The 12,839-nt window shown below is 39.3% G+C and overlaps 1 protein-coding gene across 5 annotated transcripts in view; it reads left to right on the top strand.

The window, feature by feature from the left end:
- GUCY1A2 (guanylate cyclase 1 soluble subunit alpha 2) overlaps nucleotides 1-12,839 on the top strand; it is a 178,000-nt gene that overhangs the window by 132,713 nt on the left and 32,448 nt on the right. Inside the window, exon 7 of one of the 5 annotated variants that reach the window (XM_064170929.1) lies at nucleotides 6,719-6,824. The exons of the other annotated variants lie outside the window; for them this stretch is intronic. Within the exon in view, the coding sequence (XP_064026999.1) occupies nucleotides 6,719-6,742 (24 nt within the window). The 3' untranslated portion in view covers nucleotides 6,743-6,824. Of the gene's footprint in view, nucleotides 1-6,718; nucleotides 6,825-12,839 lie in introns of those variants that run through there. 5 annotated transcript variants of the gene reach the window in all.

The following is a 12,839-nucleotide window of genomic DNA, read 5'->3' as shown; positions in this document are numbered from 1 at the left end:
GCTGCTGAAAGTAACTACAATTATACAGATTTAATGTGTGCAGGTGTTACTGTCTAAAACAAAGACTGGGCCACAGCACAGTAATTCAAAGCATATTTAAAATACGTTCCTCTACAGCAGAGAAATACCAGGTATCTTTCAAGTTGTAGTTTAAAATGAGATGAGAATTAGGCCTGCCAATGCTGTGTTTGCAAACCGAGTCAAATACCTGCCCTCGCTTTTCTGTTTGCTCACCTGCTAATGACTAGTTCATGAAATAACTTCAAGTAGTGCAGAATATTTCTAGCTGATTTTGACTTTGATTAAGTTTGTGAAGTAGATAGTACCTGTGTTTGCAAAGCATGTGGTCTCGTCCTTGGCACAGTTGTTTCTTTATTGTCAAGACACAGTGCTTGATGAACATAAGGTTTCTGACTTTCAGATGTGTATTGCCAAACCTGTTTTTTAGTATAAGCTATAGTATGTATATAATAAGCTGCATGCAGACAGTGGAGTCTGATATTAGCACTATCAACACAAAAGCTGCCCTTCATCAGCTAGAGAAAGAACAGCATGGCAGAGGGACTATTTCATGTGAAGGGTGGGATTAGCTTCATTTAATTTCAAGCACTAACAATGTGAGCAGCTTCATTTAAACTTGTTAGTCCCTCTTTAAAGAGAGTAAAGCTATTTTAGTCTAGGTTCATCTGATATGCCTTCAGTGCCTACTTTATAATGAAATATTTGAATGAATATTTGTCAGAAAAATCCTACCTCAAGGGAGAACTAGCTAATGAGGTCTCAGAAGGATGGCCCAAAACACTGAAAGGAGATGGACTGAAGCACATGTTCAAATCTTTGTTCAGTCACAGCTTTTCCATTTGAATTTCAGATGTTATCTAGGCTTTCTGTATTTCAGCTTCCCGTAATTAGGTGACAAATAATGTTTTACAAGTAGAAACATTTCTGTAGCATGTCTAAGCTGTGTGGTTTTGTAGCCATGAAGCTGCATTAGTTTCTTTTGTGCTCTTTAAATACGTGTGATCGTGATGACTGGAACCGTGAAACCTTGAGTTTGATAAACCCCTGTTCTCTGCTTGCCAAGTAGTAAATTTTAATAAGCATGAACTCTGCCTCATGCCTAAGGATACAGAAGAGACAAAAGGGCTCTGTGGATTGTAATGGCTCATGTCCACAGTGAGAGTGACACACTTTTCTGAATTACTTGGAAATGGGTAATGAATTTCAGTGTGTGTAGGATCCTCTGCCAGCTGACTGAGTATTCCCCTTTGCATTGCAGTAGTGTGGCACTTGGGCCCAGAACACAAGTAGCGTGAAAGCGCCAACATTTGCTTGAGCATATGGTTTTTTTAGTGTGTAAATGAAAGAGCCATTCCCAAATGTAGAATAAGGGAGAGTGGTTTAAGAAGTATTGTCCCTGTAATCCTTTTCAGTCTTTCTTGGCTTGCTTTTAGTTCAAATTGTGACATGCTAGTTTTATAGCAATTTGGTGGTTCATCTTTACGTAAGCAGCAGAATGTTGTCTGGTTTGGTTTAAATTGTGAAGGGCTGACTGCTGATGCAGGCATTCTCATCAGCCCTGTGTGAAAAGCTGCTGTGTTACAGCAATGCTCCGTGCTCCATCTGTCTCCTAGCAACTTTGCCTCGTACCTAATGTCTACATCAGACACTGGAAGGTATATAATATCATATCATATCCTATTTCAGGCTGTGTAACTTAAAATTAGACATTTCCTTCTCTTAAAACAAAAAAATCAGAAACGGTCCCAGAAGAGAAAGACTTGCATTAAGAGACTTTTTTTTTCCCTAAAAATGGCTAAAGAGCCAGTGCAAGAGTTTTTGGTTTCACAGGCTTACCAACATTATGGCAGCACAGCTCCTTTGGGGTGCACTCAGAGCTGCATGTCTCAGGAGGAACCTTTGCACTTTTTCTGGAGAGCATGCTTGTGAGCTAGAGAGCCAAAGTCACCTCTGGTGACTATTCCCTGGAAAGTTCACGATGCCATACCTCAGTTTGGCTCAATGCCTTTGGAAATGTGAAATGAGAAAGGCTGGTCTGTACTGAAACACATGTCCCCAGGCAGCTGAGAAATTGCAAGTTCTGTAAGGCTACTGTGAAGGAATATTCACTTTCCTCCACCCTTGAGTATTTTTCACTCAAGTGCTTCCTTTTGTCTGATTTTAGTAATTATCAATTGCTTTAAAAAAAAAACAACAACTCACATCCATTATTTGTAATTTTAATTGTTTTGAAGACACTTTATCACATGCAGTCATATGTTACTCCCACTGTATGACAGTGTTACTGCTTATGTGTTGCAATTACAAGGGTTACTGGTGTTTAATATGACTGAAGGGTGCATTGAAGGAGCTTTGTGGAAAAGGTTGGTCTAAAAAATTAGATTGATGTATATTCTGCTGAAGAAGGAAGCTTTCCAAGGGCTTGATTGTTCTCATTTGAATCAGGTACTTGAGTAAAGCCTGCAGTAGATGATAAAGGTTTTCAAAGCTATGGGTGCTTGATCCTGCACAATGTAAGGGTCAGCCTTCTGTGCATAAAGTTACAGGGCAGACACATGGTATGAAGGTTGCTCACCCAGTCTAAGCCCAACTTGAGATAATTAGAAGATTATGAAGATACTATTTCTTTGATTGCTGTAAGAGCTCATATTGAGATTCTCATCCACTAACACCCCCAAGTTCTTCTCTTCAGAGCTGCTCTAAAAGCAGTCAATGCCCAGCCTATATTGTTGTGTGGGATTGCCCCAAGCCAGATGTCAGACCCTGCACTTGGTCTTGTTGAAACTCATGAGGTTGACTTGGGCCCACCTTTCCAGTCTGTCAAGATCTCTTTGGATGGCTGCACCACACAGCTTGGTGAGGGTGCACTCAATGCCACTGTGCATGTCACTGATGAAGATGCTAGACAAGACAGGTCCCAGTACTGATACTTGAGGGACTCCACTTGTCACTGGCCTCCCCTTTGGACATGGATGCATTGACAGCCACTCTTTAGGTGTGGCTGTGAAGCCACTTCTTCTGAGTGGTCAAACCCCATATTTTACTAACTTGGAGATCAGGATGTCATGTGGGACAGTGTCAAAGGCTTTGCTCAGGTTTGGATAAATGTCATCAGCTGCTCTGCCCTTGTCTATTGATGTTGTGACCTTGTCATAGAAGGTTACCAGGTTTGCACGATTTGCCCTTAGTGAAGCCATGGCGAAGCTCATTACTTTGTCCAAGTGTCTCACAGTTAGATACTTTCATTTTCTTCTCCAGGTGGTATAAGTACATGCACAGGAAAAACCAGCAAGGGTTTCAAGATTTTGATTTCTGCATGGTATTTGTGGCCACAGGATATGCAGCTGGATTGTGGGGTTAGATTTAAAGTCAGGATGTGACATCTCTCACTGGTCTGATTCTCACGGTTCAGGAGTTGTTCCAGACAGAAATGCCTCCAAGTAATACTCCAGATGTTTGGCTAGTAGTAGAGCTGGTTGGGAATTTCCCGGGGAAGACACTTTTTGGCTGAGAACACTGAATGATCAAAACAAAAAACTTCCATGAACTCTTCCCACATTCTCATTAGGCAAGTTTACCAGATTTTGGTGAATTTATGATCACAAAAAAAAGCCTGCTTTAGAACAGTAAGTAGATTTATTGCTGAAATAATCCCCTGGGGAAAAACAAAACAAAACAACAATTTTAGAGTAAAAGTAGAATAAAATATTGAAGTTGTGTCCTTTATGGAAAAAAACCTGCATCCTTGATTATCTAGGGTAGAAGATATCCTATGATGCTATTTTGCCCATAGGTTGGGGCAGTTGGAGTAGCTGCCAACACTTCGTATTTTGTTTTTACTGTACCAGTCAGTGGAGAACTTGCATGCTGGATCTGAGATTTTCTGGTTTTATTACTGTCATGGAGTCTTTATTCAAACAAAAATAAAGAAATAATAACAACAACAGTAACACAGTCCAACAAGTGAATAAGTGATTAAGCCTATGGTATACACAGGAGTTTTGGGAGGTTGACAGTGTTGTTTCTTTACAAAGGAAGAAAATGGGTAAAAGTCCTTAGAAACAAATAGTGATACAGTAGTGCTGTTTAGAAACTGATAGTGTATAGTGATGCTATTTAATTTATATTTCAAAAAAGCATATAAAAGCATATAATTAAAAATTTTCCCTAGTCTAGGAAGCCCCAGGTAGCAACTGGTCTCACTATTAAGGACTGCGCAAAGAAGGCATTCAGCCTTTTCTTCATCCTTGATCACTGTGTTTCTCCTGCATCCTGTAGAGGATGGAGATCCTCCATAGAATTTTTTTTTAATGAAGTCCTAAACTTCTGTTCTCTTCTTTTGTTCAATGAGGCTTCCTGACATACAAACATTAAAAGTTAAGTTTCCACTATCAACTACCAGACTGTTTTTCTTGTCACTCTTGATGGAGATGGAAAACATTACACAAAAACTAAATTGAATTAGTTATATAATACACAAACCTATAGGGACACACAGAAGATAAGCAATAATACACCAAGGACATAAACATAGGGCTTCACTTGCTTTCATGCAGTCCAACCACATAAGCATGAGCAGAAAATGCTTGCTAGGCTTGAATTGCCACCTCGCTGAGTTAATATGCACAGGTGATCCTAGAGGCCTCTGAGTGGGATTAAGGGGGGAAAATGCCTTGCCCTTCTCATCTATAGAGGTGGTTGCTACCTGAGCATCTGTTTTTCCAGCTGCTGAAATGCCATCAGGCAGCTGCTGCACTATACTGCAATGGTACAGCATATGCATGTCTTTCTGTGACCAAGCTGCTTTTTGGTCTGACTACTTTAAAATAAATATTTACATTTTATTGTCATCTCAGTTATGGGCAACGTCTTCTGTCAACTTGTCAATATTTTTGTTTTACAATCTCTGTTACATTGCTAATGTCTTTTTTCTTTTTTTTTATGTCACTCTTCCAAATGTCCAAATGGTGAAATATCCTAATCCGAGTGTTTGTCTGGGGCCACAATGTGTCATGAATTGCAGTTTTGGCAGCTGATGGGGCAGGTCTTCATTCTCTTTTGATCTTGCCCTCCTCTGGAAGAAAGTGGTGATATGTTTCCAAGAACCCTCTGGTGTGCAGAAGTAATGTATTCTCCTGGATAATGCACTCTGACACTCATGCGCCAAGTGACAGTGCTAGTGTAGCTCCTTCTTTATTCCACTGTGATGCAGGCTGGAGAAAAAGATTGAAGAAAAAGCTTCTTTCCATTTCTTCCTTCTCTCTCCCTTATCTCTTATGATATGAATAGTTTTGGATAAGGTGCACAGGAATTTAAAAAAAAAAAAAGTAGCAGAGCTGCATGCACCATTTTATACTGCATACTTTCTGTTATACACTTAAAGGACATATCTTTCCTCTCCCTCAACTATTAGTTACTGTGTTCCTTTAATATAATTGTTCTGGGAGGATTATGTTTAGTGCAGGGAAAGGCCTCCTTGACACAAAGCTTTTTCATGTTGCAAGGGAGAGCATCTTGGTAGTTCTTTGGTGTTCCTAGATTGCAATCAGAGGCTTCCACAGAAAGTCTTATGGAGAAGAGTGTCTTTCTCAGCCTCACTGGGTAATCCTGTAGATATGCTAACCTTTATGCAGATCTGGCTATGTGTTCTGGCATGCACTGTCAGGGGATTTTTAGAAACAGCTGCCAGCATCAATTCTGCAAGACTTAAGAAGAAAATATATGTGTTAATGGCAGTTCTTTACTTGTATTCTTCCTGCACTCCCTCCAACAGACACACTTCTAAGAAGAAAAGTCAGTCTGCGGTTTTAAACAGCATCTGAAAAGCTCTGTCACATAACTGTTGTCATTATCCTGTGTTAAACAGTGAGTCATTACACTGTGCTATATTTGAGTGAACAGTTAGATGGGTGGTGGAAGCTGGAGGATTGCACTTGGCCTTCTGTTTGAAGCTGACAAGTTCAGCAACATTGTTCAACTGCTCCAGAATAGTTTAGCTCCCTGAGGAAGAATGCATTTCCTGTAATAAATAAGTCCATAAATGAAATGTTTAACAGCACTTAAACTTCCTTTCATATGAGACATAAAGTATTTTGGAAAAAATGCCAATACTTCAAAGAAACTTACAGCAGCCTCTTCTGTTCAAATATATTGCTTAAACTAGGGTAAAAGTCATTCTATGTAAGTAATCATCTTCAGAGACTTCATATTGAAAAGGGCTGTTTTTTTCTAGTGAAGCAAACTCCATGTTTTGGTATATCTCATATTTGATTTTGGTTATGCTTTAATATTTTAAAAAGAGGAAAGAGGGGAGGGGAGGAGAGAGGACAGTTATTTTGAATGGAGAAGGGAAAGCTTGGCATAAATAATATAAGGATGAAGTTAGAGGAGTCTTTGTCATTTCCCTAGCATGTAATCTATTTGATTAGGCTAAAACAAAAATAGGGAAAAGTGCTATAAGCAAAACTGAATTGGGATGTACTGGGATTACTCCCACCTGGGAAAACTTGGAGAGATCCAAGTGATTAAGATTAGATGTTCAGGAAAAGCCTGGATGAGGCTCTTAGTGCCATGGTCTAGTTGATTGGATAGGGCTGGGTGCTAGGTTGGACTGGATGATCTTGGAGGTCTCTTCCAACCTCGTTGATTCTATGATAATTATCCTGAAGGAAGACCTGATTGTTGTCTAAATGTGAAGTTTTGTTACAGACAAAAGTATTAACCCTGAGGAGGAAGATGGGAAGTGATGTATTTCTGAAGTCCCTTTTGTCTTTTCAGCAAAATCTCCACACCAAGGAACACAAGGCTCTGCATAATTTCTTAGTGGGATATAATTTTCCTAGAGTAAGCAACTTAGTTCTTGACATTTAGCTAATTACTGTAATACTGGTTAAAGCCTTCATCATCATCTTAGTGACAAATACATAACGTGAAATGACACAGAAATTTCCCTGTTACTCCAGTAAGTGTTCCTCCATTGCTTTGAAACAATTCTGTGATCTGAAGGTGGCCTGCTCATTAGAAAATAATTGAGCTTTGTGGTCTGAAACTCAGCCATGTGTGGGGCACTTCATGCAAGACAACTAAAATCACTGCTCACTTCAAACTTTAAAGTAGATAGTTTGTTCAGAAGGGGAGTTAAATAGTTTTATTTATTTCTGATGTCTGTTTACATCTCTTGTTTATCATTTTATCTTTAATGGTTCATAGAGCTGGTCGTGCAGACTATCTTCAGTAACTGGTTGTTGCACTTCCTTTCCAATACTGGGGAGGGGTCATAACCTCACAACACACTGATTGCTTGAACTTAGAAAACAGCTTCATTATTCAGGTGTCTTTTTGAGCAAAATTCCTATTAATTGAATCAAAAATAGTCCAAGATTTATAGATAATGGAAACATTTCAGACATGATCAGCTACCTATGTGTTTGTACATCTAAGTAGTTTGGAAGCTGAGCTCAGGTCCTTTGACTTGAGCAGAGAGTCCTGCATTCAGCTACCTTTGCTCAGCCTTTGATTTTTCTGAAGTGAAACTGTCATTTCTGACTATCAGTTTTTAGAGACTGGAAAATATATATATAGAAAAACTGAACAGTTCCTTCTTTGTGTTGCAAAGCTCTCTGTCTTCATGAATTTCCTCAAAGTAATACAACTGTACTATCTTGTAAAACCAAAAGCACATAGAATGTCTCTGAGGCATTAAAATCAACACAACCTGTAATTGCTCAGTAGCTCTCTGGATTTCTCTTTTTATATATTTTATTTTCATGGAATGGATTTCCTAAAGGATGGACGATACTGAAGGTCTAATCCAGCTTTTGTTTATAAGACACCTGAGTCCCTGAAGTATTAAATATGTTTTAAAAAATAAATTACATTCATGTAGCAGCTGTTTCTTCAACTATTAAGGCACGTAAGCAATGTATTCTTTAGTAACTGGATCTGCCTTAGTTATATTGAATTACAAATCGAAGGATTTGCACCTACCAAACTGCTTCAGATGTTCAAATTTCTATACATTTAGCTGATGCTTGCAAGCCCTAAATTGGCATGACTTTGATTCTCTAGAAAACTGTTTTTTCCTGGAGTTACTGAAATGAGTATTAGCACCTATTAACCTTAGAAAATGAGTTAATAGTCAGGTTCACATCCCACACACAATTATAGTTAGGTTCAAGCAATAGTATCAAAAAACTCTGAATCATCAGAACAAACTGAAATCACCCCTTAGATTTTCCATGTATGTGTGTATGCACACACATTTCTTTTTGTGAAGGGCTAGATGCAGCAAACTCGTGTGTCACCAATCTGCATATTGTTACAGAGGGGGTTTCCCTATGCCTCCCTGTTTGGCGGAGGTGAGAAATTAATTTGAGGCGGTATTAATTTTATATAAAAATATAATTTATTAAAATTAATATTGACACATTCTTGCCACCCCCAACCACTGTTCTTTTGTGCAAGTTTATGAAAACAATTAGAGATATAATCTGGCAGGATTCCAGGAACAGGAGAAGGATGTCCGTGCAGTTTCTGGCACGGTCTTTCACAGCTAGCAGGCTGTGTTTGTGGGTGCAGACAGTCTAGAAGGTCTGTGTCCTGGCTTTCTTGCCAGGCAAAGCTGGGAGTCTGAGCTCCATAGATAAATGCAAGGTAGCTGGCCAGTATGCACAGCTGGCTCTAGGCTTAGGGGGCTATCGGCTCCCCATATATGTATCAGGTGCAGACTTGAATGTGCTCTGCTTCTAAGGTACACAGACAGGTTAACTGCGAATTGAATCAAAGGAAGAGGTCTAAGCCTCAGTGAGCATCGGAGCAGTGCTTTGGCTTCTGAGCATGTGGGTATGAGCGGCTGAGTGCTTCGGGTGCAGGTCAGAACTATAGGTGATCCGAGCAGGTGGGTCAAAGAGCTGAATCTGAACAAGTGGTGCACCTCTGCACCCCACTTTATAGACTGTGGGCCGGGATTCATGGCCCTTTGGCCATCCAAAGTGACCAATCAGGTTGGCAGTAAGCCAAACTTTAATAGGCAGGAGCTGTTTGCCTGGACTCTCCCAAATATGGGGATCGCATGGGCAGACCCCAGGGATACAGGGGCTGTGTGTGTGTGTTACACAATCCTATTCACTACCGGGGTCCTGGCAGGAAAACATGTCCAGGCATGTAGAGGCATAGGGAGGCCTCTGTACGGGCCGCCCTCCACCACACAGATACATGAGTTTATAGCTTTATAGACTACTGCTATGACTAGAGGTAAGAGTAGTCACTGAACGTGTAATTTTGCCTCTTTTTTGTTTCAATAATTCATGTGCTTTGTGATTAAAAGGTCTTTATTTAAAAAGCTAAGTTCAAAATATGTTAGTGGAGCTCCTTTTTTTTTTTTTTTTTTAAAGAAGAACTGAGTTTTGATTTCTGCAGTACAAAAATTATATGGACAGGCTGGAAAGTGTCCAGAGAAGGGCCACAGCAGTGATCAGAGGACTAGAAGACCTGTCATATGAGGACCCTGTCATATGAGATTTTGAGCGCCTCATTACAAGAACGGTGTGGAGGTGCTGGAGCAAGTGCAGAGGAGGACAACAAAGCTGGTGAAGAGTCTGGGAAATAAATCTTAGGAAGAGTGATTGAGGGAGCTGGGGATGGTTAGTTTGAAGATGAGGAGGCTGAGAGGAGACCTCATAGGTGCCTACAGCTATCTGAAAGGATATTGAGGAGAGGTTGCTGCTGGTCTCTTCTCACAGGTAAATAGTGATAGAACAAGAGGGGATGGACTCAAGCTGTAAATGAGAAAGTTTAGACTGGACATTAGGAAGCATTTATTCATGGAAAAAGTGGTCAGGCATTGGAATGGGCTGCCCAGTTTGAGTCACCAAACCTGGATGTGTTTAAAGGTCATTTGGATGTGGTGTTTGAGGATTTGGTTTAGGGGTGAACTCTGTAGAGTAGGGATAATGGTTGGGCTTGATGATCCTGGGGGTCCTTTCCAACCAGAATATTTCTGTCAAAGGCTGAGAGAATTGGGTAATTTCGACCTTGAGAAAAAAAGGCTTGGGAGAGACCTTCTTACCACATACCAGTACATAACAGGTGGCTACCAGGACAATGGAGGCTTCCTATTTATGAGGAGTAACACAGAAAGGACATGGAGTAATGGATACAAGTTACTTTCAGAAGAAAAAAAATCACCATGAGAACAGTAAGACATTGTAATAATCTCCTAAGAAGTAGTGGATTCCACTACACTGGTCAGTTTCAAGACTGCTCGACAGGATGCTGGGCTATATTATTTAAACTACCTTAGCACCTAGAAAGGTTGGACCAGATAATCTTTGGGGGTGCTTCCAACCTGTTATTCCATGATTCTATGAACATAAGTATTAAAGAAAATGAGTTTAGGTAGTTTTATTTTTTAACTTGGCCTTTCTGATGGTCACAATTCCAACTTTCAAGACTGCAAAAGCCTGAGAAATTAATAATTCTGTAAATACATTGGTGATTTTTTTTCTAAGGAGGTGACTCTATTCTTGTCTTTTATGCAACAAAACAATATGAAAATGCCTTTCAAATTAGTGACTGAGTCTTTTCCTTTTTCTGTCTAAACTCTCAAACACTAATTTTAATATGGACCAAGTATTGTAAACCCAGAAATTTTGTAGTGAGATGAAAACAGTTCCATTATTTGTAACTCAGAAATCTCCATTTCACTGGGCTATCTCTGAATGCAAACTTTCTCAAAGGTGGAAATTAAAAGGAGGTTAAGGGAGACCTTATTACCACATACCAGTATATAAAAGGTGATGCTAAAAACTCAGGGACTTTATTTGTGGAGTTTAAACTCAGGAGTTTTATTTCTGTATGTGTTTACCACAAAACCTCACATCTCTTAGGAAGCTATTTGATATGCAATTTTATGGTCCCTCTTTCATTAAACTTTCAGTGAGAACAAAGCATGATTACCAATATGTTCTGTTTGGCATTCTCTGAAACGTTTCTCTACCATAATTAGCATAGAATTTTCACAGACTTCAGTGAGTCCTTCATTTAATCCCATTTGTCTCCAGAGTACCATCCCTCGCATACTGGGCTCTGTGTTGAAGCATTACATCTGCTTTCAAGGCCACAGTACTGAGCTAGGTGGTCTTTTGGTCTGAAACAGTACAGTTGTTCTTACATTCTTATCTAGTTTATAGCTTGTTCCTAGTCACAGACCTCTGCAGCTAAATGTCAACTGCTTTTTCTGAAGGAATGGCACATTTAATAGCTGGGATAGCTCAGATAACAAAAACAACAGAGTGCAGAAATTCTGTCTGCTATCACTGAGGTCATGGTATCTATTTCAGTCTGGCTACCCTATAACATTTTATGGTTGCTCATACACTGCCATTTCCTCCCCAGCAGACTCATGGGGAGCTTGTGAAATTGCTAGTTGTAAACATATTGAGGAGACTGTAACATCTTTCTTCTGTTCTCAGAGCTTTCATTATTTTCGAGCATTTGCCAACGAATTTTTAGCCTTTTGTTTTTCATGAGTTCTTCCTTGATTTTTGCCATTTGTTGCATTGTGTCCATTGGCTACCTGAATGATGTTACATTCTTGCCCCTGGGACAGAAGAAAAACTTTTAATGCATGGGAATGAATGGCAAATAGCTGAATAATAAAGCCTGCCTTTGTACACACACGAAGACTATTGTTTACAGGAGATGAGGTTAATTTTGCAAAGATATGTTCCCCAGTGAACACAGTGAGTAAGTTTCTCTGGTCTGATTGTTCGTGCCTAGAAAGGAACATCCATTCGGAATCAAAATGATTGTTTGCAAATGTATCTTTTGCAGAAGGGACAAAGACTGTTCTGAGAGTATAAAGGTCTCTCCACTTATATCTACACAGACTTACAGAGCAGCACTCCGCAAGCTGCAATCTGTAAGACAGTGCAGAGTTTCCATTCCGTTTTTCAGTGAGTTAAAAATTGCATCCTGATAGTGGTAGTATAGGACTCAAGTTCCCTTGACGTCAACATATGAGTCAGGTATGTCATGCTTTTTCCTTTTTTTTGACAGTTCTCTAAGTACAACCATCAGAGGTTTCTTTTCTTTTTTTTTTCTCTGTTTATGGTGAAATGTTTTGTGCATATGGAAACACAAATTCTTTTGAATGAAGTCTTCTTGTGAAATGCATTAGCTTTAATGACCTTTTCATAGAATAAAAAGTTCTGTGGTTTAGGATGACATATATGGAAAGATAAAAAGGCATTAAGAGCAGCTAGTGGAAGTGTAGAAAAACAGGCTTAGCTTCCCTGTGTTACATTAAATGAAAGTGAATGTTCTGCAGTCCAGGTGAGTGAGCACTATTAAGCCCAAAATAGCATAATGGCTTGTCACTGTTTTCTCATTTCATATTTCCAAGGACCTCGGGTTTGTTTCAGAGAAAAAATTCAATTGTTGCAATTAACACAAAATTGCATGGTTTTAATTGCTTTCCCTAACAACAGACATCATCATTGAACAGGCCACGTAACACCAGTATTATAATGAAGTGTAAACTCCAAACAGTGCTTTGCAAAAAGTAGTAAAAGATTTTTTTCAAGAAAGTGGTAAGTGAGAAATAAATACATGTTTAAGAATCCCATCTATATTTAGTGTCTATTTAAAGGTCCCAGAATTACTTTATACATGCATTTGTTTGGAGCTGTGACCAAATTGCCATAGATGACTATTTTTAATTTGTGCTTCTGAAAACCAGAAAGTAGTATGGAACCTCAACTGCTTCCTAAAAACTCTTATTTCTTCCTCCTCAACAGAAGTCAAAGGAGAAAAAAACC

The sequence above is a fragment of the Pogoniulus pusillus genome, chromosome 3 (genome assembly GCF_015220805.1).
Source record: "Pogoniulus pusillus isolate bPogPus1 chromosome 3, bPogPus1.pri, whole genome shotgun sequence".
In the NCBI taxonomy this organism is placed as follows: Eukaryota; Metazoa; Chordata; class Aves; order Piciformes; family Lybiidae; genus Pogoniulus; species Pogoniulus pusillus.
This window is presented reverse-complemented; position numbering and strand designations above follow the sequence as displayed.